The sequence below is a fragment of the Nicotiana attenuata genome, unplaced genomic scaffold, assembly GCF_001879085.1.
Source record: "Nicotiana attenuata strain UT unplaced genomic scaffold, NIATTr2, whole genome shotgun sequence".
NCBI classification, from domain to species: Eukaryota; Viridiplantae; Streptophyta; class Magnoliopsida; order Solanales; family Solanaceae; genus Nicotiana; species Nicotiana attenuata.
This window is the reverse complement of record NW_017670961.1, coordinates 222478-249005: the sequence shown is the minus strand read 5'-3', so window position 1 is coordinate 249005 and position 26528 is coordinate 222478. Positions and strand designations below refer to the sequence as shown.

Here is a 26528-nt window from a genome sequence, read left to right as displayed (position 1 = left end):
GCAATATTCTTCTTCGTCTTTTATTGTTTCATAACACGTTATCAGCACGAGACTCTAACCAATTGAGTAGAAGCTTTGTGATTGAGCATAATGAATGTCAATTGTTCCATGAACTCCTTCATGATTAAATTCTGGATTTAAGGTAAGTATTTTACTTTACTTTTCTCGTTTAAATTCTTGACATTCTATAATTTGATTTTAAATACAAGCAAAGATGATAAATTTTGATTATAACTCTAATGGAGTTTGTAAGAAATTATAACCACCTCAAGTGGTAAAATTTCGATGCCTCGCCATGATCAAATTCATGTATGATTGTGGGCAAAGAATTGAAAACCCGTCCCATTGAATTTGCTCCATTCTCACTCCCTTAAGAGAATGTGATGGCAGTATGTGATAAGTCTGAAAGAAGACAAAATTATTACTATGAATGCATCAATGGATATAGACGTGGCAATAGACGAAATTATAATCGTCATCATTGTGGTAATGAGAACAATAAGGATTCTCAAAATAATCCTTCACTTTGTGAAAGTAATATTTATCATCGATTTGACATAAGATTTCGTAAAGCACATACAGATGACTATGGTCCATTCATGATGTGAATGTGAAAACATTTGATTTATGAATACATATTCATTCTTGGAAGGATATGAATGTGCTAGTGGTAGTGAATATACCATACTCGCCTCTAAAAGGAGGTTTGAGATGATATAAGAAAACAATATCATTATTATGGCATGAATGGTCATTGGTCGCGTACCTATTATACGCCAAAATACTTTGGTAATGTGATTATTAAAGCATAACATTAATGCAAGAAACATATCTTGCATATAATTTTGACCATAACCATAATGGTATAACTTTCTCTTTAAAAGAGATATTCACCATATGGATGATGATGAATATGTGGTAGGGCAAAATTAATTGAGAGCTCTAGAAGAGCCAATTATACTATTTTGGAGAAAATTAATTATCAATAAGACGTTGTGTCGTAGTAAGTCTCAAAGAAACTTATTGAGTTTCTAAAGTATTCACGAAAGCGGTTGGTCATACTGAGACTATAAATAAAGGAAAGATTTAATATCTTCTATTACTACAACTTGTAACTGAGTAATATGTATGTGAAAAGCTACACGCTTTATTCTCCAGTTTGTACTACACAAATAAAAGAATGCCACAATAAAAAGAAGTTTATTGATATAAAATCCATATCATAATAAACTTGGAGTTTATTGATAATTGCACACGTCATAGTGTAAATCTGAAGTTTATCAATATTGATAATTTATTCAGTTGGCATAATTGGTTTACCCATATCAATTTAAGTATGATGTGCAAAAATAAAAGAGAATTCACATGGGTAAATATTAAAGAACTAGAAAGTTCTTTACGAATTCTCTTATGTTGGCTTGTTCTCATTAATTAATTGACCAACTAAAATTGGGATTGAATCCCATGAATGCTGGAAATATCAAAGGTGAATATGGACCCATTCACCCGCCATGTATACCACATAAGATGCATCTATGAGATGGTTACATGTGCAATTATTATTAACCCGCAGCCTGGCCGGTGTGTGCGAGGTAGCTTGCTCAATAATTTAATTTCGAGCATAATTTTCAGATTTCCTATTCAAGATAGTTTATCTTGATAAACTGGTTTACATCACAGTTGGTTTAGCAAAATGATTTATTAAGTGCCTCCACTTAATAGCTAACTATTGCTTATGAGAACAAAGTTATCTATATTCAGTTTGATATAGGTTATATACGGAAGTATATTACATTCTCCCCTCACAAGTGGTTCAGGGTCAGGAACCAAATAATTCTATCTTATTGTTATTGATGTGCGGGGTATATTTAATACCATAACGTACAAAGATGAGTTCTCAAAGTTGAGGGAACAAGTTAGTTTTTCTAACATGAGGGGGAGACATGATAAACAGTTGAGAAAAAGTTACGTGGAATGAATTATCATTTGTACACCTAGATTCACAAATAATATAATATGAACTTGAAGTTCATAAAAGAATAATTCATTTGCAATATATTGCAAAGCATGTCAGACACATTTGCTGACCCAAAGAAAGTAACTATATTCTCATTGCAAATGCTCATATTAAGTCCTAGAAGGACAAAGTCTATGGTACGCTTGAAGCGTATAGACAAATCGGTTTCAAATAACTTCTTGATAAAAAAGATGAGCAAATGATCAAAATGATCATAATAAAGGAGGCAAGTGATCTAGAAGATCACATGACATAACACTTCATAAAATCTCATGAGAGATTCAGGTACCTGAATATATGAATGAAGAGATCTCTATGTTATGTCTTTATGAAAAATAAGGAGGTTGGAACCGATATAAAATGTTTGTCGACGACATCTATGACAACGCTATATATATATATATATATATAGTCTGGATAAACAATTCAAGTAGAATTTGGTTTCATATGAAAGACATATATTTTAGGACCTGCAGTCCAAACACTTGAAAGTATAAAGTCAATGATATGCATAATCAGTTTTCGATATCTTATATGTCTAGCATGACATGAAAACTTGATATGCATCTAAGTCTATTATATGACTTATATGACTTAGCTTATATGACAATCCACGAAGGATTTAAATTGCTTAAAGCATATAGAACTCTTGGCCCTGAAGTACCACATCCTAAGTGCAATTTGTGCACATATGTATCTTGTTATAATTATAAGCATGATAATGTAATTGCGAGGATTTTCAAGGTGCAACATATTCATTGAAGTTAATATGGCTATTTTATTCATCAAATCTCTGTCGACGTCAACCTTCAAGAAGCTAGTACACAACATTGGAATGCGAAGGCTCAAGGATGTGAATTGACGCTCTCATCAGGGGGAGTTAATATGCGTTGCACTCTTTTTTTCCTTACAAGGTTTTGTCCCACTGGATTTTCCTTGCAAGGTTTTTAACGAGGCAACCAAAAGGCGTGTTGTTAGATATGTGTACTCTTTTTCCTTCTCTAGAATTTTTTTTTCCACTGGGTTTCATTTTAGTTAAAGTTTTAACGAGACACATTATTTGTTGAATAGACATTCAAGGGGGAGTGTTATAAATAGAATTTTATTTATGGTGAATGTCTATATTTAGAGAGATTCTAGGGTCTATTATTTGGTGGCTAAGTCACTCTCTCCCTATAAATAGAGGGTTCTATTCTATTGTAATTCATCCCAAATCAATAAGAATTCTCTCTCCCTACTTTTCTCTGCAATATTCTTCTTCGTCTTTTATTGTTTCATAACAACTTTAGACTTTTCAAAAGCTTAACCAAATAAGCTACTCATAAGACAATTTCATTTCTCTTGCACTTTTGTATCTCTCACCATTAAGTACCTGGTAATTTTGAAGACAAGTTATGCTCGAATTAGTTATATTGGGATTAATTATACTGTGATTAGTTATCTTAATATTATTTTTTATTGATTATTTTGTACGTTGTATCAATACTGGGATTATCGGTTTTACTGCTTTATCATAGAATAATTTATCTTGGACTTACTATTCCACCCTTTCGCAGGTATAAATTATTCTAAATTATCCTGGTATTATTTTTAATTTCAGGATAACATATCCCAAGATTAGTAACCAAACAAGGAAGTAGTGCTAATTTTTTATCACGGGGTCATTTATTCGTTTTTACTTACCCATTGTACCAATTGACCCCTTTTGTTTCCTTTAGAAGTTAAAACTACGACAACTTTGTTAATCATTAGGCCATGTTTTTGGGTGCATACTTTCTGATTCTCTCTCACGATGCATAAGACAAATTATTTTTTTATTATGTAGAGTTTTACATGGCAATTGTATTAATTATAAAATAAATTAATATCAACAATACGATGGTTCATCTAGCAAACAAAAATTATGTATTAATTATCTGAATATTCATATAAAAAATACTTTTCCAGTTGTGGCTTCAATTTCATGAATGGCCGCTTACTAAAGTGTACTTAAACTGTCAATTAATTAGGAAGAAATGGAAACAATAAGTAAATTTTGGCCTAAAATATTATTATATCGTTATGCGAAGTTTTTCTTTCCTATTTTATTCCTCATGGGTTCGAGTCTTCCTTTGCAATAACTATAGAGCTATCAAGCCACACTAAGAATGTTTTTGGGAGATGGTGGAGGAGACGACGGTGACGAGGGATGTGTCTATTTTCAAGAATCAGTTCGAATTCATATCGGGACGATCGATTACAAAAGACATTCATCTTGTTAGGAGATTGGTGAAGCGGTATACGAAGAGGAAGGGGGACTTATGTATGATATTCATCGACCTAGAAAAAATTCATGACAAAGTCCCAAGTGAGGTCCTATGGATATGTTTAGATGCTCGAGGTGTACTTGTTGCATACACTAGGGCAATTAAGGACATGTATGATAGAATCAAGACTCGTGTAAGGACAGTTAGATTGAACTCTAGATACCTCCCAGTCATGGGGGTTACACCAGAGATCAACTCTCAACCCATTCTTATTTGTTTTGGTGATGGATAAGTTGATGCGACACATTCAATGGAGGTACCTTGGTGCATATTATTTACATATGACATACTATTGATTGACGAGACACATGGCGGAGTTAACGTTGGCTAGAGTTTGGAGGAATACACTGGAGTCTAAAGATTTTTAGATTAAACATGACTAAAACAGAATACTTTAAAATGCAAGTTCATTGAGTAACTCGGGCGGCTGACATGGAAGTGAGGTTGGATACACAGTCATTCCAAAGAGGAAGTTTGAAGTATCTTGGGTCAATAATCCAAGGTAATGAGAAGATTGACGATGATGTCGTACATCGTAATGGAACAAAATGGATGAAATAGAGACTCGCATATGATATCTTGTGTGATAAGAATGTACCACTTACACTTAAATTTAAGTTCTATAAAGTTGTTGTTAGATCGAATATATTATACGGAGCGGAATGTTGGTCAATCAAGACCTCTCATATTTAGAAAATAAAAGTAACAGAAATGAGGATGTTGAGATGGATGTATGAGCATACTAGGAGAGATATGATTAAGAATGAATATATTTAGGACAAGGTAGGAGTGACCTTTGTGGTGGACAAGATGCGGAAAGCGAGGCTGAGATGGTTCGGACACGTGAAAAGGAGAAGCATAGATGCGCATATGAGGAGGTGTGAGAGGTTTTGGGTATGGTAGGGTCAATGAGAGGTAGATATAGGCCGAAGAAGTATTGGGCAAGGTGATTAAGCAGGACATGACGCATTATCAACTTACCGAAGGCATAACCCTTGATAGGAGGGTATGGAAATCGAGAAAATTAGTAAGTAATCGAGCGTATTTCTCTTTCATACCTGTATTGTTTTGCCATGCCTGTAGTACTAGTGTAGTCTAGTATTTTATATTCTTAAATTTGTATTACTACCTGTTATTTTTTTTTGCTTCGGTTATATTATTTTCTGGTTGTGGCTACTGCTTCTCATTCCAATGGCTTCTTCACAACTATTTTTTTTTAAACTATTGTGAATATGCTTTCCTTGAGCTGAGTGTTTATCGAAAATAGTATTTTTACCTTCACAATGTAGGGGTAAGATATACATCCACGCTATCCTTCTAGCCTCACTTGTAGGACTATACGAGTATATTATTGTTGTTGTTGTTGTTTGTTTTTCGAGTCTTCTTTAAAAATGTATTTCTATTTAATTGCCCCAATAAGGATCTCTATATTGACGATCTTTTTTGTGTTTTATTATTATATGGTGAAATAATATTAATAAAAATTACAATTATATTTTTATTAGTTATTGTTAAACAAACGTAAAAAAAATTGCCCCTAAGTCCAACTTTGATTCTCTTGGAAAACAAATTTAGTTACACAAACTAAATGTCTTTCTTTTTTGTGTGTTTTGCAAAAAGAAGAAGAGAAATCTCTCTGTTAAGGAAGAAGAAGATTAAAGAGGAAGGGAGAGTAATTCCTTTTTTGTTGTTGGTTCTTACCCATATGAAGAATAAGACCAAGTAAGTTTTTAAAGAGAAAGGAATTAACTGCTATGGGAAAACTGCTCTCAACTACACCTAAACATGTAGTAACTTCTCCAAAGAAGTTATTTTATTCCAAAATTCTATCTCTCTCCAAAATGGGTTGGGCTAGCCTACATAGAGCGATCCGGTATCCAAATTCAATATCCAACATCTCTCACTTCGTTCATAATGGGCTGGACTCAAACCAGTATCATGAATAAATAACACACTTAGTGCATATAGACAAGTAGTTTGTGTGACTTGCGAGCATCAAGAGCTATAATATATTTCAAACCTATTAAGGTTATTCTAAAACTCTACGTAGAAATCTGATCATGATCAGAAAGGATTCACTACTAACATGAGGATCTTATTACTCGTTATACCCCATACATCACCCTCCACTCTAGTAGCTAGTTACTCGATCTATCATCCTCGAAAGAGGTGAACTCGAGTTCATGTTTAACTTTGCATCCGTAATTACACTTGATACACTCATGGTAAGTGTAATGGTCAACCTATTCTTAGTTGTCTTCCCTTTCAACTCGAATCCTTCCATTCCAGATCAACTGCTTTCCTAGTCATGCACTGTATTTTTGAGTCACTCATGGCTATTAGTGACATGCTAAAGTAACAGTACTGATTGTCACTTCAAGAGACAGTAAAAGGTCAAAGGATATTCCAATAAAAGTTAATATAACTTTTTGGGGATCTCACACAATGAAGAAGCAGGGATTCATTCTTCTGTTATCGCACTGATCGATAGCACACGTGGTATGAAACACATGTTACAGTGTTATCACCTTATATTGGTGCGTGTATCTTATTCTTTTAATCATTCAACACCGTACAGATCTTGGTCTAGACACCTTCAATGTCTAACCTGGGTTTGTCACTTCAATAATTCTCAAATCCAACCTTTTGGAGACTCTCGCATCTGGCTTACAAAACAAGTCATAATCAAATGGTAAAATTCGTAAGTCTGACTAACCGTCAAGACCGAACTTTACAACTAAATATAACCTCGCATTATCCAAGGTTCTATAAGGTCTCATCTCTTCACGATTCTTAACGTACGAGGCGATTGCTCGTGTGAGAGAGCCAATCTTGTGACTTATTCGACACACTTTAAAATTATCATCACATGCATACGAGATATAAGCATAAATTCAAAAGTCAAATATTGATGAGCACATTAATAATCAAGTCTATTTAAAATACATAAATATGTTCATAACTTCATATCCTTCGAAAACCTAGAGCCATAGTTTCTCAAACAGGTCTTTAGATATCGCCTTTGTAAAAAGATCAGCTATCATGCTTCGCGTAGGAATATATTGTAATTTTATCTCTCCACTTGCTACCATGTCTCTCACAAAGTTATAATTGATGTCAATGTGTTTGGTCTTGCTATGATACTTAGGATATTTTGTGTATGCAATAGCCGCTTGACTATCACAATATACAGCCATGGGACCCAAAGAGTTCTTTGTAATATCCAAATGCTCAAAGAATCTCTTCAACCAAACAAATTCTTGTACTGCAGACACACAAGCCACAGACTCAACTTCTATCGGCGAAAGGGATGTACAAGATTGTTTCTTACTTCTCATGAAATAGCACCACCATTTAGTAAGAAAACATAATCGGATATTGATTTTCTATCATTCCGGTCACCAGCCCAATCAGCATCTGTATATCCTGTCAAATATAAATCATTTTCACTATAACATAGTGAATAATCTGCAGTTCCCTTCAGGCATCTGAAAATTCTCTTCATAACTTTCCAATGATCTCTTCTAGGATTGGATTGATACCTGCTAACCTGACCTAAGACATAACAAATGTTTGGGCAAATACACATCATTGCGTACATCAAGCTCCCGACATCACTTGAATACGGAACTCGAGACATGTCTTCCTTTTTATTTTAAGTCTTTGTACACATTTCATGGCTTAAAGTTTCACCTCTCGCTATAGGAGTATCCATGGATTTGCAACTATTCATGCGAAAACGCTCCAAAATTTTCTTTATATAGGTTTCTTGAGTTAGACTCAATAACTTTTTGGAACGATCTCTTTGGATCTTAACACCAAGAATATAGTCTGCCTCACCCATATTTTTCATGTCAAATGACTCTGAAAGCCATGAATTGATAGTTTTCAACTAAATTATTTTCGGCCAATAAAATATCGTCCACGTAAAGAGAAAGAATTACAAACATCTCATTGTACTTCTTCACATAATTGCAAAGATCTTCATTGATCACGGTGAAATCATATAAAATCACCTATTTATGAAATTTCAAATACCACTTCCTCGAAGACTGCTTCAGGCCATAAATAGATCTTTTTTTGGCCTTTAATGATGAATCATACAGGTTGTTCCATGTAGATTTCCTCATTTAGTTCTCCATTGAGAAAAGTTATCTTCACGTCCATTTGGTGTAATTCCAAATCCAAACGTGTAACAATAGCCAAAAGTAAACGAATCGAGGTAAACTTCACAACTGGTGAAAATGTTTCCTCATAATCTATTCTAGCTTCTTGAGTAAAACCTTTTGCTACCAATCGAACCTTGTATACTTATATTGACTCTTCCGTTTTGCATTTAACTTTGAGAATCCATTTTTTTCCAGTGGCTCTATGCCCAGGGGGAAATCAACTAGATCCTAGACTTTTTTAGTTTTCATGGACTCTATTTCTTCTTTCATTACTCCATTCACTTATATTTTTCAGGGAACGATAATGCCTCAGTCACACACTTTGGCTCCATCCATTCAGTGGGAGATACAAAGAAAACGTAATCTTCAATCTCGTAAGTACGTGTGGGTATTGTATTGGGAAAAAACTGAATTTAAATATTGAAGATGACGTGTCATGACACGTGGACCGGTCAAATAGTCAGAGCATGGTAATCAGTTAGAAGGCACGAGCAACAACAGATGCTGGAGAGAAGATATTTAAAGGCACGAGCTATTATTCAGATGAAACGAGACTCGTACCTGTTCGAGTCATTTAAAGCTCGAAGATCAGAAGGAATTGAAGACATGAATCTGATAGCGTAAAAGAGTCCAAATTCAACATTAAATGCCAAATACGTTAGAGAATTTGTATTTAACAAGAATAATTGAGTAACGTTTCTTTTAATGTCATTTATTGCTCATAATTGCCTCATTAAGACAAAGGCATTACACTTTCTCTTAGAATTAACTATAAAAGGAGAAAGTCACAACATCTGTAGGACACGAGATATCATTGAGATTACATTGAAATACAAACTTATTTACTGCTTTATTATTCTCCTAAATTCTTTATTCTTTTCGTCTCCTGATTATCAGTAACCCGATTTTTTCTCTTAATTTCTAGTTTTAACTGAAATTCTATTTTTTGGTTAAACAGGTATATTTTTTCTGGTACTCTTTCGTAGTTGAAATTCAAATTCGTTAGGAGGATTTTGGGCTTGAGAACTCCCCCACTCCCACTTGGATCAAGACCAAGATCTTGATCGATTTAATTATCAACTGTATCAGAAGACACTTGCTAACTATCTGAATTCAACATTTCATAGGCTCTCCATTCTTTACCTCGCCCTTCTTTCGAAAATCATTTTCCAGAAATGTGACATCTCGTGATTCAATTTCAGTAAAACTTTCATCCTCTAATTCACTAATGAACACATACCCTTTGTAGTGTTCTGAATATCTTATAAAGATACATTTCTTGCCTTTTGGACCTAATTAACCAAACTTGCTAAAGAAATCTTTTACACATGCAAAACAATCCCAAAGGCCGTAAATCATTTAAGTTTGGTTTAAGACCAGTCCATAAGTCATAAGGAGTGGAAGAAATTGATTTAGAAGGCACTTTGTTCAATATGTAGGCTGCAGTCAATAACGCATCTCCCCAAAATGAGATAGGTAAATTTGTCTGCGCCGTCATGGACCTTATCATGTCTAATAATGCTATATTCCTCCTTTCTGCTGCACCATTTTGTTGAGGTGTGTAAGGAATAGTTAACTATTTGGTGATGCCCTTTTCATTACACAATTCGTCAAATTATTTTGATAGATATTCATGCCCTTTATCTATTCTTAAGGTCTTAATCCTTCTATCTAATTGATTCTCAACTTCATTCAAATATTTCTTAAAGCATTCTAGTGCTTCAGATTTATGAGAAATCAAATAGACATAAGCAAAGCGCATGAAATCCTCAATAATCGTAATGAAATATAAAGCACCAGACCTAGCCCTCACATTCATTGGACCACATAAATCAGAATGGATTAATTGCAATAAAAAACAACTCTCTTAGCCTTTCTAAATGGTTTACGTGTAATCTTTCCAGCAAGACAATTTTCACAAGTTGACGTTTCAATTTTAGAGAAAGACCCTAAATGTCCTTTCTTAGCTAATCTATTCATTCGATCATACCTCGTGTGAACTAATCTTGCATGCCATGTAATAATATCAACATTATTATTACTATAATAATATGCCATAACACAACGGCCAACATATTAGTTATACGTAGAAGAATTACAATCTAACACAATAAAACCATCATAACGATGTCAAAAACTATATAAAAATATTGCCTAGAGTAATTCTAAGACCACTGTGACTATAGTTCAAATTGAAATCTAAATCTAGAAGAACATATACAAACACTTTGTTTCGTCGATTCTCTGGAACATATAGGACGTCATGCAACATCAAAGATCGGTCACCACGCATGTCTATTATGCAAGTATATATTCCTTTGACTTCAAACTTTAAATTGTTTCTCACATATATATGCCTTAATCCAAGTGAAACTCGACAAAACTCTATAAAATCTACTGTATCACGTCTCACATAGTCGGTGGCCCTTGAATGTACAATCCACCTAGTATAAGATTCAGTTAGTAAACAGTGATAGAAACATATATATCACTTAGAGATGCATTTTGAAATACTGCCTTTTTTGGCTCATGCACTCACGAGAAAAATGACCTGAACTTGACAATTGTAGCACTTCATCTTACTCTTGTCTTTCTTCTAGTAGAACCGTTTTCTTTCTTGGAATTTAGCTTGTTTCTTTTATGGGAGAATCCTTCTCCGGTCTCCTTAGCTTTAGCAGCACCAAGCCGCTCGTCTTCAAGGTCCACATGACATGCAACATCCGCAGAAGTTTTAATGCTATCATTGTGGGTCAAATTAACCTTCGAATGTTTCAAATTATTGGGAAGACACCGGATAAGTGCATCAACCTGCTGCTCATCAGAGAGAACATGACCAGCACTTTTGAGTCGAGCAATCATGTTTGACATCACCCTAAGATGTTGCTTGAAACTGTGATCATGCAGCTTTTTTGTACGTGTCAAACTTGATTATCAACTGTCTAACGCGAGTCACAGTTGTACCGCTATCTTTTAGATGTGCCCAAATGGCTTGAGTAGTAGGATATTACTCACATTTGTGGACGAGATCACCAGTAACTGAACTTACAATAATTCCACGTGCAGTGGCATCTTTCTTTTTCAAATATTGTAAGTTTTCAGATCCCTCCTAATGTTGAGCAGTGTTACCCTCCTCTGAGTGACCATAACATGGTTAATAATTTCAAGAGCATCTTGCTCTTCGAGTACATACCATATCTTACGACTCTAGATGTCGTAATTTTCACCATTCAGTTTATTACCGTTGTTCAAGTCAGCAATGATACTTTTTGATGCCATGTTTGTTAATAGAGACAAATTTACAAGTTTAACTTATTAATATATACTTTAGTCAATTTATGCATGTGATTACACACTGAAGCAACTTAATTATAATATTTATTTTAAATTTAGTATAGAATCGAAATGTCACTACGTTTTCTTTCATCATCTATAACTGAATATTTTAATTAATATTAAATCACTTCTTAGTGTGTGCTTCATTTCAAGTCTCAATCCATTACAAAATAAAATAATAATTATATATGTAACTTGTCACACAAATTATAAAATTTAAATTTCATTGAAATAAAATACATAATAACAGTGTCACTAGGCCAAATATCATGATAAATGTCAGTTAAAACTTCACCCCAAGGCTATCGAATAGATTCCGCTAAAACAGCTAATGCTTCCCAATCAGTAATCTCAATGTAATTAGATAATTCAGCTCTTTTTAACTGAAAAAGTGTACATGTTCAGGAATGAAAGCATCAATGCCCATTTTAAATTTCTTAAATTCCCTAAATTTCTTCTCCTTCCCTCCGGTCAACATTCGTTCCCTTAACTCATTTTGCCTCGCTCTTGGGACATTCCTGATGATTTCAGACTTCAAATATGAAACATTACAGAAATAAATCCTGCAACGACGCATCCTTTTACGTTGTCCCCTTGCTCGACTTCGTGAACTCCCACTTGGAGTAATTCGAGTTTGTTCTCGTCCAGACATATCTAAAATAGGAACATGATAATAATAAGAATGGTAACTATCATTCAATATGACAAAAAATATCACAATCAACTCGTAGAAGAATATCAATCGAGGGATTATGACTAAACTAATTTTTCATACTAAGAATGCTGAAGTTCTTATAATCATTACTTTAAATAAGTAACAATTCATATTCTGGTTTTCAATAATCATTCACTATCTCAGAATCTTGTCCCAATATAAAAGATTCTGTATATTTTTACCTTGTCTTCTTTGAACAATATCAACCAAACCATAAAAACAAAAAACTAAAAGACAATTATTTACAAACACTGCCATTTTGGTGTCCACATAGAACAAACTGATATTGGCCGAATATTATGTTTCGGTATTTGTCGTCAACGAACAAAAAAATATTCCAAAGTTCTGAAAGAATATAATTTAGTATTAGCCTTTCGGCATTATTTAGAAAACAATGGTCAAAGAACACCCACATATTCAAATATACTTTATAAAAATTTATAATCAATGTGGGGTCTAAACTTTAACTTAACAATATTATGAAATTTAACGCTGAAAATTCTATCAAACCCAAAAGAATTTCAGAGCAGCGCCACTAGTATATTAGAATGGAATGAAGATAAAATCTAGTCTTGCTTTAAGGCCAAACACCGACACATCCAATTTAGTTTTGGAACTGCAATAAGATTATTTTCTTAAAATATTTTTCTTTACAGTAGTTTATCCATAAAAAATAGGGAAACAACGAATTTACTTTAAGAAGCGTATAAACTTTGACAGTGTATTCATATAAACAGAAAACAAAACGAATGCTCTGATACCATTGTTAAATAAATATAGTAAGAACAAAATTAGAATCATTACATGTTATGCAACGGAGTAAAATCACAACCCAAAAAAATTACACCTAAGTCCAACTTTGATTCTCTTGGAAAATAAACTTTAGTTATACAAACTAAATATCTTTTTTTTTTGTGTGTTTTGCAAAAAGAAGAAAAAAAAACCTTCTCTGTTAAGGAAGAAGAAGATTAAAGAGGAAGGGAGAGTAATTCCTTTTTTGTTGTTCGTTCTTACCCATCTGAGGAAGAAGACTAAATCAATTTTTAAAGAGAAAGGAATTAACTGCTCTCAACTACACCTAAACGTGTAGTAACTTATCTAGAGAAGTTATTTTATTCCTAAATTCTATCTCTCCCCAAATACGGTGGTCCAGCCCACATAAAGCGACCCGGTATCCGAATTCAATATCGACCTTGCACTCAAATTCCTCTTACACACTTGTTAAATACGGGAATAGTATTGCATACCAAAACTTTTAAAAGTGTGTCAATTACACACCTCTTTTGACATATGTCACACGCGTGTATTACACGTAAAAGAGGCGCGTGAAAACTAAAAAAGTCATGTGAAATTAAGTTTTTATTTTAATTTTTCCGTTTTTTAACTATTTTCTTTTTAAATTAAAGAAAAAAAAAATATCAACCCATGTCTTCTTTCTCAAACCCAAACCCCAGCGCTCCCCCCCTCCCTGTTCGTCTTCTTTCCCAATCCCCATCCTAGTTTTGTCTGCCCCCTCATGTTTCGCCTCTCCAACCCCCATGACTAAGAAGAAGAAGAAAAAGAAGAAGAAGAAGAAGGGGAGCTATTGGGTCTTGTAAAAATCACAATTATTGACCTTTTGAAAAGCTTGAAAATTTAATCGGGTCTTGTTGATTTTGGTACTCCATGATCTAGAAAATTAATTTGAATTCGTGATTATTGTTGAGTAAAAATTTACTAAAAATATGCTGAAAATTTGGTGATTAATTTTGATAAAATTAAAAAAACACCATTAACAAGTTTGAAGCTTTGGGTTTGAACATGAATTTGAAATTTGTATAAGGATTTGTGATGAATGTTGTTAAAACTTGTTAATCGGCAAAGAATTGAATCTATAGTTTGGGAAGAAGGTGCTTGCGGTGGAAGGGTTGGTGGTAGTATGGTGGTGGCGGAGAAGATGATGAGGTTGGGAAGATGGGGGGGGGGGGGGGTTCCTTTCGAATTTTTTTTCTTGGGTAAGATTGAGGAGAGGGGTTGGGGGGGGGGGGGCGGGGGGACAGAGGTTTTATTTTTCAGTTTTTTTTCTTCTCGATTTGTGTCAGATGCTGATTGGCGCGTGTTATAGCAATCTTTAAGCAGATGTGGTCAAACATCGAAGTGGTGTGTAATTGACACACCTTTAAAAGTTTTGGTGTGCAATATTATTCCCGCATTTAACAGGTATTAAGAGGGATTTGGGTACAAGGTCGATGAGTAAAGTATGTATTTTGCCTAACAATATTCTTCTCACCACTACATACCTACAATAGCATTAAATTAATTGTGTCAGTGAATTCCGAATATCGGATGGTTAGATTGAAGAAAGACTTCAGTCCTCCGTAAGAATTATAACCAAAAAAAAAAAAAGGAAAGGAAGGGAAAAAAGTTTAGAATCTAAATCCGTTTTCCTAACCGATCAACTCCAGCTAGAATTTGATCTATGATACTACTATTGTGTCTACAAACCCATTGCCATGATTATTTTATACTTTTCACTAGCAGTAGCAACTTGCACACTCGTCAATTTATTCAGCTAAAATAAAAAATACGAGTTCGGGCTAATGACAAACCTAACAACATCTATGCAAATGACTAAGCCTAACAATATCGACAAAAATCTTGATTAGTCGGGCCCAAAATAAATATCGGACACGGAATGTAAAACTTAAAAAAAAATTATGCTCGTCGAATCATTTTTAAGAAATTAAAGATTTTCCAAATCATTCAAGAGTGAGCCAAGAGATTAATGAAATGAGCGACAATTATAAGATACAAGAGTTCAATTTCCAACAGTGATAAAAAATGTGTACTTCTACTGGTGAGAAATAATATATAGTATAAGATAGCCAAAATGCTAGTAAGTTGGCTCGCATCTTCAGCAATATAAAAATAAAATTTTTCATGATATATTTATTTTGAACTATGTCCTTCCATAGTTCTCATTGAGAACAATATAGGCCTTTTTTGGTCATATTTATATTAACAGAATCCGGACATGAATAATTTTGTATTTAAAAAAATTCAGCTCCTTGACGTGCTTCAAACGAGCATTACCTACAAAACAACAAAACGCCATTCTTTTCATTTTTCTTGATATGCTAATTTGTATTATTCTAAAACTTGATATCGTCAATGGTTTAATTTTAGAAAAACATGCATATTAATTCAAAATTTCATCTTAACCATGATATAAAATTGTAATTTAGAAGGAAGATACAAACTACTTAGTAATGCCTTATAATCTCCTTCATTTCAACCTCGAGAAGTCAATAGGGAAAGTAATATTCTACAGAAGCCAGAGACATACACGTAATTTAAATGGATTTACCTAAACTTCTTGTAAATATAGGCCGAAGTATGATTATCTAGAAATTATATAATAATCAAACATAAAATATGTGCAAAAGAAGAGAAAATAACAAAGGTAGTCCCTTTTGATTGGGGGTAGGTTAAAGATTATTTAGCAATTGTATAATAATTAAACATAAAATATGTGCAAAAGAAGAGAAAATAACAAAGACAGTCCCTTTTGATTTGGGGTAGGTTAAAGACCATTTATCAATTTTGATTCTATCAGTTTGCTTAAAATGAGCATTTTGGTATCCGTTAAGTATTTAACAAACAATGATTATTAGATTTTTATAGAAACTATGACAAAAAAATTAAAGAACTTATATATGTATGTGTAGTTTATGCTATCCTTAGATATTTCTGGTGTCTCACACAGTTATTGAGATACAATTTTTATTATTTTTGACATTTTTTCGGTGTTTGTTTTAGTTTTTGACATTGCAATTTTTGGGATATAACAAGACGTTCATGATGTTTCTGATTAAAATTTTTTCTTGTATAGTTCTCCATAAATCTAACCACCACAATTTGTTAAATACTTATAGGAAAGCAAAAGTATTCACTTTTGATAAATTTAAGAGACCAATCTGTTCAAGTGTATATTTGAAAGACTATTATAGACCTATCTCAAAACATAAGGGACTGTTCTTGTAATTTTCGCTGTAAAAGAGAAATGGGACCAAACTTAAAACGCATGACCTTCTTCAAAAACGGTCTTACACAAAAACACGCTCCCCGTTTTGGCGATTTAGGGTTTGCTTTTCTGTGCGGAAATGGCAAGTGCTCTTACTCTCTCTTCTCTCATTTATCTCTCATGAATTTATAAATCTGAAATTTTCTCTGATTAATTGCGAATACAACAACTGAAGATGTTTATGATTTTTTGCAGGCTGATTCTCCTGGAAAAAGGTATTCTACCATCTCTCTTACTCCGTTTTACCTTAATTTTCATTTCGTATATTTGTTGAAGATGTTTTCTGTGCTTTGCACTTCTGATTTGTAGGTAGGAATTCTCATCTGTTTCGCGCTGCTGAATGTGCTTTTTAGGGTTACTTCTTCACGTGAAAAGTGAAAAATGGTTCTATTAATTGTTTTCTGTGTGATGGCTTTTTGTGATTTTTTTGTTTACTGTATTTGATGCTTCTTAGCTATATTAAAGTTATTTTCTGTATGTAAAGGTATTTTCTACTTTGCCCCTAGGATTTTGGTCGGGTGGTAAGATCGCACACAAAGCCTGGTACTTGAATGGGGATTTCTCGAGTTTCGAACTGTGCACCATGGTCTCTCGGGGATTTCTAGGTTATAAAAAATATATTTTCCACTTTGAATATAGATGCTTTGAATTGGATGACTTGGCTGATGGAGAATTGGCTATGGTTAATTCTTATTGAAGTATCTTATTACTCCCGAGCGAGGTAGATGCTTGTCTAGGCAGATACATGGCTTTCATTTGACCCACAGATGGGAGTGTGTGGTTTGTTATTAGCCTTGCTTCCCACAGATTTGAACCCTTCTCTATTTGCTCTTTCTGTGATAGGTAACCCGTCTTCCTTTGTCCCTACCATTTATCATCTAGATCTACTAGCAGTAATATGACAAGACAGAAGGAAATTGACATTCTTTGTCCCTTCAAACCATTTCTTTCCTAATTTGCCATAGTACTAAATGGTAGAACAGCTCGATCTATTCCACCTATGGTACTTGAATCTTCAACTATAGGACTAGAAAACCATAGTTTTGGTTCTCTTGGAATTTGATTCTTAATTTACCTGTCAAAAAGGAAGGTCGTGTATGAGGGATCAGGATTGACTGTGTGGAATTTTAATGATGTAGATGACTAATATATCTTCCAGTGGATCGGGAGCCTGTGTTATCAGGGTTAAAAGTGTACATGGGACTTTTAGCGCAAAGTGCAGTTAACGTGGGTCAAAGTGAATAAAGGCACACTTGAAGAAAAAAATTTAGTGAAAAAAAAAGGAATTATGGACATGAAATTTTTTGGGGTCAACTATGTGAATCCTTTGCATCCATTTTGCTTTCTCAAGGCCCTTTAGCTTTTAGAGGAGTAGTTATACTATTTTTACGCTGCACTCAGCCTACTGCAATCCTTATCTCTTACGTAGGCTTGCAATGGTTGTGATGATGTGGAGGAATGTGTTAGAGAGATTCAAGGAAGAGGTAGATGTAGACCATAAGGAATATTGAAGCAAAAAGTTTTGAATTAGTGGCTAGATTTTTGTTAATTGGATATTGTTTCTGGTTGGTAGTGGCTTTTGTAGCTATCTTACATCTACATGTTTTTTGGGTGGATGTATATCCTGTTTAGTTAATGGTACTGGAAGGATGAATCCTACTTTAATTTGCCTCTCAAAGTGAATGAAGAGTTTGCGTTAAACCCCAAGGAACTGGTGTGACTGAAAATAACTGGTTTCATTGATTGATGGAAGGTGTTCACTAGATACAATTCAAGCTCTATCTTTTCGGTATTTAGTCATTCATCTTATGATCTTAAGCTTAACTGTATAGCTTACCCTAACTTGCTCATGATTGAGGAGTAATTGTTTTTAAGATTAATCATGGTAGTATAGCATTTCTGAAAAGCATTTACTCCATTACGAAGTTGCATCTTCTGTACTTTTTCTAATTCAAGTGAGTTCTCTAATTTCACGCTAGTACTGAGTATTTCTGTTGTAGCATCTATTTCAAATATTAAATTTTCTTGGTCTACATTTGCTGGTAAGATGTGGTTTGTTTTTATGATTGTTATTGAACTGATTTAATGTTGCAATTTCTGCACTTTCTAGGTATTCGCGCTCTCCTTCTCCTTGGGAGGAAAAGGCAAGATCTAGATCTAGGTCAAGGTCTAGATCATGGTCAAGGCCTAGAGGAAGATCCAGGTCCAGATCAAGGTCGAGAAGTCATGGGAGGTTCGTTGGAACTTGAGTTTTTCTCTGCCCAAGTCTTTCTTCTTGTAGTGCTGCTTAATATCCTATGTGTTATGTTTTCTTTGTGTTAATATCTTGTTGTAAGTTGCTAAAATTTCGTTCCTCCATAACTTATTCAGGGATGAACCATCTAATCCTGGTGTCACACTTTATGTGACTGGTTTATCTACAAGGGTGACACAAAGGGACCTTGAGGAGCATTTCTCAAAGGAGGCAAAGGTTGGTATTTACTTGTATGCCAGTCAGTTTCTTATTCATCCTTTTTTGCTCTACAAATTTCTATCCTAAATGGATGTTAAAGAAAAGTTCCCTCTGCACTTTCCTATTCCTATTTCATAGCTTTGAAGGGTTTTCACTAACTGCAAAATAAATCTTTTTTTGCGATATATTTTCTTTTGTTCGTTTTCTTCCGAGAATAATTTCAATTCACTGAAAAGGGTTGAATAAGCACAAAAACAAAAAGAAATTAGCTAGAGAGGATGGAGATCAGAGAAATCTCAATAGAAGGCTTTACTTTTTGTAAATCGACAATAATCTAATTTCAGATAGGCACATCTCGGTATCCAATCTCCCTGTGTTTTCTCTTGTCTTTTACTCTTTTTGCTTTTTCTCGATTGATATATTTCGTAAGATCTGATCAAGTCTCTGTCAGCTTATTCATTGTCGTTATCATGGAGAATACATGCACGGTGTAGTTGACTATGAGAGTAAATGAACAATTACCACAACACCAACGGTATGCAATTAATTGGAAATAATATGATGTTAGAGTTGCTGTAAGAGTCTGGAGCTCCCAATATCACTCTCTTCTGTATCTGATTTTCTTAGCTCAGGAATAGTTCAAGAATCGTAGAAAATAATTCTTTTTTGAATTACGTTATCAACCAAAGAAAACATGAAGATGAACGAGGTCTTACTAAGAACTGATCTCACAAACTCAGGAGTCAGAGGTTGCATTCACGTTATAATCCTATTTGTGTAATTTTAATGTTTCCAAAGAAAGTTCTTTGATATTCTTGTTAACAACCGCTTATTTATTTATTTATTTATTTAGTTTTTTTTAAGTTGACAATACGAGTAATGTCTTTATTATGTACACCAATGAATTGTGGTGGTGGCACTTTGGCTGGATTCACTTTCCTTTGTCCATCTCTCAAATATATGAACATGCTCTGAGTGTTTTCTTTTACTTTCTATCCACCAGGTGAAATCAGTTTTCCTGGTTGTGGAGCCGCGTTCCCGCATCTCTCGTGGTTTTGCTTTTGTAACGATGGATAGTCTTGAGGGTGCTGAGCGTTGCATTAAGCACCTAAATCAGTCTGTCCTTGAAGGCCGCTACATAACAGTGGAGAAGGTGAGCTGATTTGTATTGAGCTAGTGAACCATGTCCATTTAGATTGCTTTTTTGTGTTCTTAACTTGGAGGTTTTCTGGTTATATTCAGAAGACATTGCATCAGCTTTGTCAGCAGCGATCAAAGATGATCTGTTCTTCCCCTGCAACATTATATTCACTCAGCTTGACCAATGGCTCGCTAAAACAGCTTTCACATGCATCTGATCAACTAGACATAGCAACTATATTGTCCAACATCTATACAACCTCAGCAATTACTCTCAACTAATCTACGGTCATTATCAACAATCTAATCCAGCATTGGTCTCTGTCTCCCACAATTTTTTGCTTGGATGGAACATGCCAAAATATCTAAGCTGCTTTACTGTACGACTAGCATGATGTTATACTTATTTATAAAGAATATAGTTATCTGTTTTGCCAACTTCCTTACCTAGCATGTAAGGGGAAGGTAAGCAACTGTTTTCTTTGCTGGATTTTAGAGAAATGTTATCTTCATGCTTACTACAAACAAGGAGTATATTGTCTGGTCTAGATATTCCATCTATTTCCTTGATGTAAATGTGAATGTGTTTAGACTTCAGATTATGAAACCATATGTCTATTTTTCAGTCTCGGAGGAAACGCCCGAGGACTCCAACGCCTGGTCACTATCTAGGGCTTAAGAACGCAAGGGGTGATGGTGAGTCTTTTCTCATTTTCTACTAGTTTCTGTCATTTTGGGCTAAATATTGGAAGTCCTGAAGGATTGTTTTTCTATGGTCAAAGGTTTTCGTGGTGACCGAGGTGACCGTGGTAGGTATCGCGGCCGTGATGACTACGGGCACAGAAGATCTCCAAGGCGTTCACCTTATCGAGGTGGACGAGATTATTCTCCTAGGCGCTCACCTTATGGGGGAAGGTCAAGAAGGGAACGATCCAGGTCATATTCCCCTTATGAAAGGAACTATGCTCGTGGTGGTAGATAGGAGGACGTCGACAAAGCATCTGGTTACTGGTACCCCAATTACAAGGGAAAACTGTTTGTAAGGATCTTTATGCGTTTGGTTGGACTAGATTTAGGTCTTATGCTACCAATCAACGAATGTATGTGTGCTGTAGTGCCTGATATGCTCGCATCTAGCTGATTGTTTAAATTATACTGTTGTTTATGTCAAGTATTATTTGTGTTTTGCAATGTCGTTTTCTTGGTTATGTGTGCCAGAGCCTTCTTTCTTATTCATGATATTGTGATTTCCTTCCGTAATGCTTGCATCTGTATCTCTTTTTATCTCTTCGGGTGTAATAGTAACCTCCTATGGCAGAAGAGGTTTTTAAATTTCTGAAAGTTGAAAATTGATCTTTTCATCAGTTTGTTATTTTTGGGTTTTCATGAATAGTCAAAGGATAATTTCATCAGTTTGTTTTCTTTGATTTTTCATGAATAGTCAAAGGATGGGTTGCTCCTAAAGTCTTTACCACCTATCAACGCATTCATGATCAAATTCATGCAGACAAGGCAAGACTCTATTGTCATCTCCTTCCTTCAACCTTGACAAGCACACACCACCAGTTTTCACCTAGGGCACCCAGTGCATGAACTCTTGATTTTTTCTGACTGCCGGCCTGAATCACCTTAAACATCAATGTATATTTGAAAGTAGAGATTGAGACCTGGAATTTCTTGAAAGGCATTGGGGTTTTAAGTGAACAGAGGAGAAACATTTTAATGTGGTTATTATGAGGGGTGATGGTATAGGAGAAAGGTCTACAAAAAGGTGGTCGCTCAAGAGATTACCGGCGGTCTTACTTCCGGGGGCTGTGGGGACAAGAAACTCCCGTAAATAAAAGAAAGACAATAGGAATCCTCTCAATAGCTGAGGGCCCTCTTCCCTGTATGCCCTTACGGAAGGGGAAAAGCTTGATTATCATAGATCAGACAATACACATGTGCAAACAAGTTAATTTGCGTGGTTTGGAAGAGTGGTTAGGGATGAGAGAGTAAGGATTTTGGTGGATATTCCTACTAGTTTTGATTCTCTATATTGATTGTTTTGAACTAAAAGCAAACTTTTGGATTGAGTATTCACAATCTTTTCACTCTCAATTGTCGCAAACAAAATCTGTAGAACATAGAAAGATGGAATGCCCATGACGTATTCGTGTTTGGATGAACCAAATCCTCATTAAGTTTGATTGTACTATTAGATGGGGTTCACACATTCTCCAATACCACGAATACTCCTCTAGCATGGCAAGTTCTTAATACTCTAGATTCCGAATTCGCCTCTTAACATGACAAGTTCTTAATACTCTAGACTCTGAATTCGCCTCTCTATTGAGTTGTTCCATATTGGCGTCGGCAAAAAGAAGGGATTTTAGGAGTCCTGTTAAAGCGAGGTGGATCTCTCTCTCCATCACCCCACAAAGCATAAGCTTCTTCGCCATGAACAGCATCATCTCCAATCTCAAGATCATCTTCATGTAGTCTTAACTCAACTATTCGACTTACAAAAATACATATCAAACTCGTAGCGGTAACATTCCATATTGTGATAAATGCAGCACCAAGAAGCTGATAAATCATTTGACGAATCCCGCGCTTAATGTCTCCATCAATTATGCTGTAGAGAAAGCCTGGACCATATTTGTCTGAGCCATAAAACATCCTCAGAAGCTTAGGTTTAGCAAAGAATCCAGAGAGGATTCCTCCTAGGAGGCCTGCTACTGCATGTGTGTGAAAGACTCCTAATGTGTCGTCGACTTTCTGGAAAAATGCTGATTTCTTGTGCAGAACCATCATAGTGAACCAGGGTATTGAACCTGATGAGATTCCCATGAGTATGGCTGCCCAGGACTCCACTATACCTGCCAACCATGGCGAAGCCAGCAAATTCAAGAATTTTACTAAGGGGTGTCAAAATATAACGAAGTAAACACACGAAAAAGCTAAGGGATTCAACATATAGTATATAATTATATATGCATAATTTTTTTTGACCAAGCTACACTATAATATTCCGCGAAGTGGTGTCAATTGACACCCCCTTAGACTAAAGGTGGCTCCGCCAGTACCTGCCGATGAGCATTTTTTTTGGACATTTTGCTCATTCTATTACCAGAGTAGGGTGTTAACATGCTCATATTTTTATTTGTTCATGATATTAGGCTGAGATAAGCTTAAATGGGGTGATAGAAATAATGAGGATTCATATAGCAGACTTTGACTTACTTTGAATTCATTAGTAGTATGAGCTGTTGTGGTGCTTACGTGCTCATATTTGATAATCCGAGCTCTTTATACTCGCTCGCTCTATGCATTGGTTGTCAAAGCAAAGGCTGGCTCAGGATTTTAACGTAACGGGGGCATCACTATTTTGCTCAACCAGTGCCCCCTAAAGCTTTTTAGTGTTTAGGGTGCCAAGTTATTTGCAGAATCATTTTCAAGGTATGCACATATTCATATACAATATTTCTGCCAAAGTTTACGAGGTCCGATGACCCCTCAACACTATAAATAGGTCCCTCTTTGTGTCAATGTATTGGTATTCAAGTTTTTGCTAATCTATTGTTACTTCGATGTGACAAAATAGTTGATATTTTATTCTATTGTTATATTGACAGTAGAAGGTCTTCGTATATTCTACCCTCCTCAGACCCCACTAGTGGGATTCTACTGGGTAGTTGTTGTCATATTGGGTAAGGTTCAGTCACCTTATGTGAACTTTACCCAATATTTCCTATTACTTGGACATTTTGTACATTTAGAAGAGAATTAAAGTTGATATTTTTAAGCTAAAACACTTGCATTAGTAACTACTAACCTGCACCAGGGGTAATGCAAACAAGGCCAGTGATCATTCCTTGGACAGCTCCAATTACAGAACTTTTATTGTAGAATATCATGTCCATTGAAAGCCATACCAACAAGCTTGTGGCAGTGCAAAGATGAGTATTGAGAATGGCTAATGATGTGATTAGATCAGAGGCTAATGGAGATCCACCATTAAAACCAGTCCAACCCATCCAAAGAAAACCTGCACCTCCAAGCATGTGAATTATGTTGTTTGGTGGGAAATGTTGTCTATCTTGTGAATGCCTTGGTCCAACCTATGCCAATCAAATCCCAATAATCATTATTTTATCATCCTATGTAAGCTCAAAATAATGTTGCAAGCAGTGGCGGAGGCAGGATTACCGCTAAGGGGGTTCAAATAGAAAAAAAATTAAGAAGGTTACAGCTAGTGGGAATGAAACCAATGACCTTACAAAGATTTTGAACCACCTTGACCACTAAGCTATGCTTTTAGGGTGTGTTAAGGGGATTCAAAACATAATATATAGAGGTAAAAATCAGATTTTATTTTATATGTACATTGTCGGCGAAAGAGGTTGGGGTGAACACCCTTCCGCTCCCTAAATCTGCCACTGTTTGCAAGTGTTTTTTCTGTTTGTTCTAATTTCTATCTTCCAACAAAATTTCTTACCTTTAATAATGAATTAGAGACTTTTTAATTGATTTTTATAATTTCCTATAGTTTGAGAAATGGAAACAACCTCTCTGTCCTTTTAGAGTGGGGTAAGGTATGTGTACATGCTACCTTCCCCAGACCTTACTTGTGGGAACTCACTGAGTTTGTTGTTGTTGTTGTTGTTGTTTGAGAAATCTTTTCGAGTGCCATCTTATTTGTTACTCCTATTTTTGTTTTATATGACACTATAGTTTCCCTTTTGATCCGTCCCAAAAAAATTAACACCTTTCTATATATCGAAGATCCTTAGTTTTAGCTTTCCAATTTCACAACTTAATGAAATGCTCTTATAAGAATATGACCTGACATGTCGAATAAAGGTACTTTTGGTATGTTATACACGCAAAAAAGAGCGGGCTTAAATATTGATAGAAGTAGGTTCAATTGAATCCACATTTTCTACTTAGATCATAGATGTATATGTCAAAAAATAATCCTAAAAAAGTAATAAATTTTAAATTTTTAACCCGTATTTTCGATGAACTCAAACTTTAAACCATTAAAATTCAAATGCTGGATCAACTTCTGCATGTGGGCAACACATACATTGTCAAATTGCAGATATAGTTTTTGTGTAAAAATCTTTATTTCTTTCTTAAACTTGGTATTCAGTCAAATATCATCATATGGACTGATTTTGAAAATAGTTTTAGCATGATTCAAAATTGTAATTTACTCATAGTAAAATTGTAGAACTTCTATTTTCTCAAATGTGACCAGGAGCTTACAGGTTCGAGCCGTGAAAACAGCCACTTGCAGAAATGCAGGGTAAGGCTGCGTACAATAGACCCTTGCGGTCCAACCCTTCCCCGGACCTCGCCATAGTGAGGGCTTAGTGCACCGGGCTGTCCTTTTATGTAAAAGTTACAATAGTAAACATTTTCAATGCTAATAAAAACACTAGGTGATTCTTCCCATGTGCCCAAGTTTCTGATTTCACGGCTCGAACCTGTGACCTATAGGTCACACAAAGACAACTTTACCGTTGCTCCAAGGCTCCCCTATAATTATAGGATTTCTATTTTTTCAAAATATAAAAAAGTAAAGAGAATGTCTAGTAAAATTACCCAATAAGCAGCAGTAAATCCAGCAACTCCAGATGAAAGATGAATCACATAACCACCAGAAAAGTCAATAATAGATTCAAGAAATCCAGAACCCCAAATACTATAAGCACCAACTGTATAAGAAAATGTAATCCAAAGTGGAACAAACAACATCCATGCATAAAAATTCATCCTACCAAGTAAAGAACCAGCCAATAAAATCACAGTAATAGCAGCAAATGCAAATTGATAAAATACATAATCTGCTGTTGGAATATAATAATTAGAGTGTTTTGTTAGCAAAAAATCTTGAGTCATAGCCTGTTCTGGTTTGCCTATTATAGATATTAAATGTGTACCAAATGCCATTCTATGGGCCCATAAAACCCAACAAATTAAAACTGCTGCAAATGCATAAAGGGCCATAAAAGCTGAATTTACAGCCCATTTCTTTTTAACCATTGATCCATATAAAATTACTAGCCCAGGTACACTTTGTAAGCCCACCATTGCTGCTGCTGTTAATTCCCATGCATTATCTCCTTTACTTAACCAATGTGGTGTTGATTCATCTGGCTTTAGACCTTGTGGAAGGTATGAATAATTTGGATCCATTTAAAAAATAATTTGCCGACCCCAACCTGTTCGGGACTGAGGCGCAGTTGTTGTTGTTGGTTTAGAGAAATATAAAGAGGGAAGGTTTTGGTAATTTTTTTTGAAAGGTTGATGGGGGTAAGATATTTATAATAAAAAGTTTGAATA

General features: G+C 34.9%; 1 protein-coding gene and 1 pseudogene across 2 annotated transcripts; one reads left to right on the top strand and one right to left on the bottom strand.

Moving 5' to 3' along the window:
* The first annotated feature begins 16601 nt into the window (after positions 1–16601).
* LOC109244831 lies at positions 16602–21450 on the top strand (annotated as a pseudogene). The gene is made up of 7 exons (XR_002070730.1): positions 16602–16685; positions 16799–16818; positions 18714–18836; positions 18974–19073; positions 20059–20208; positions 20822–20891; positions 20978–21450. The product of XR_002070730.1 is annotated as a serine/arginine-rich splicing factor SR45a-like (transcript).
* Positions 21451–22384: 934 nt separating this feature from the next.
* Positions 22385–26381, bottom strand: LOC109244829 (ammonium transporter 3 member 1-like). The gene is made up of 3 exons (XM_019411983.1): positions 25788–26381; positions 24013–24298; positions 22385–23056 (listed from the first exon to the last, which is right to left on the bottom strand). Exons 1-3 carry the CDS (start codon positions 26379–26381, stop codon positions 22524–22526), a joined length of 1413 nt encoding a protein of 470 aa, XP_019267528.1. The 3' UTR covers positions 22385–22523.
* Between the last annotated feature and the right edge of the window lie 147 nt (positions 26382–26528).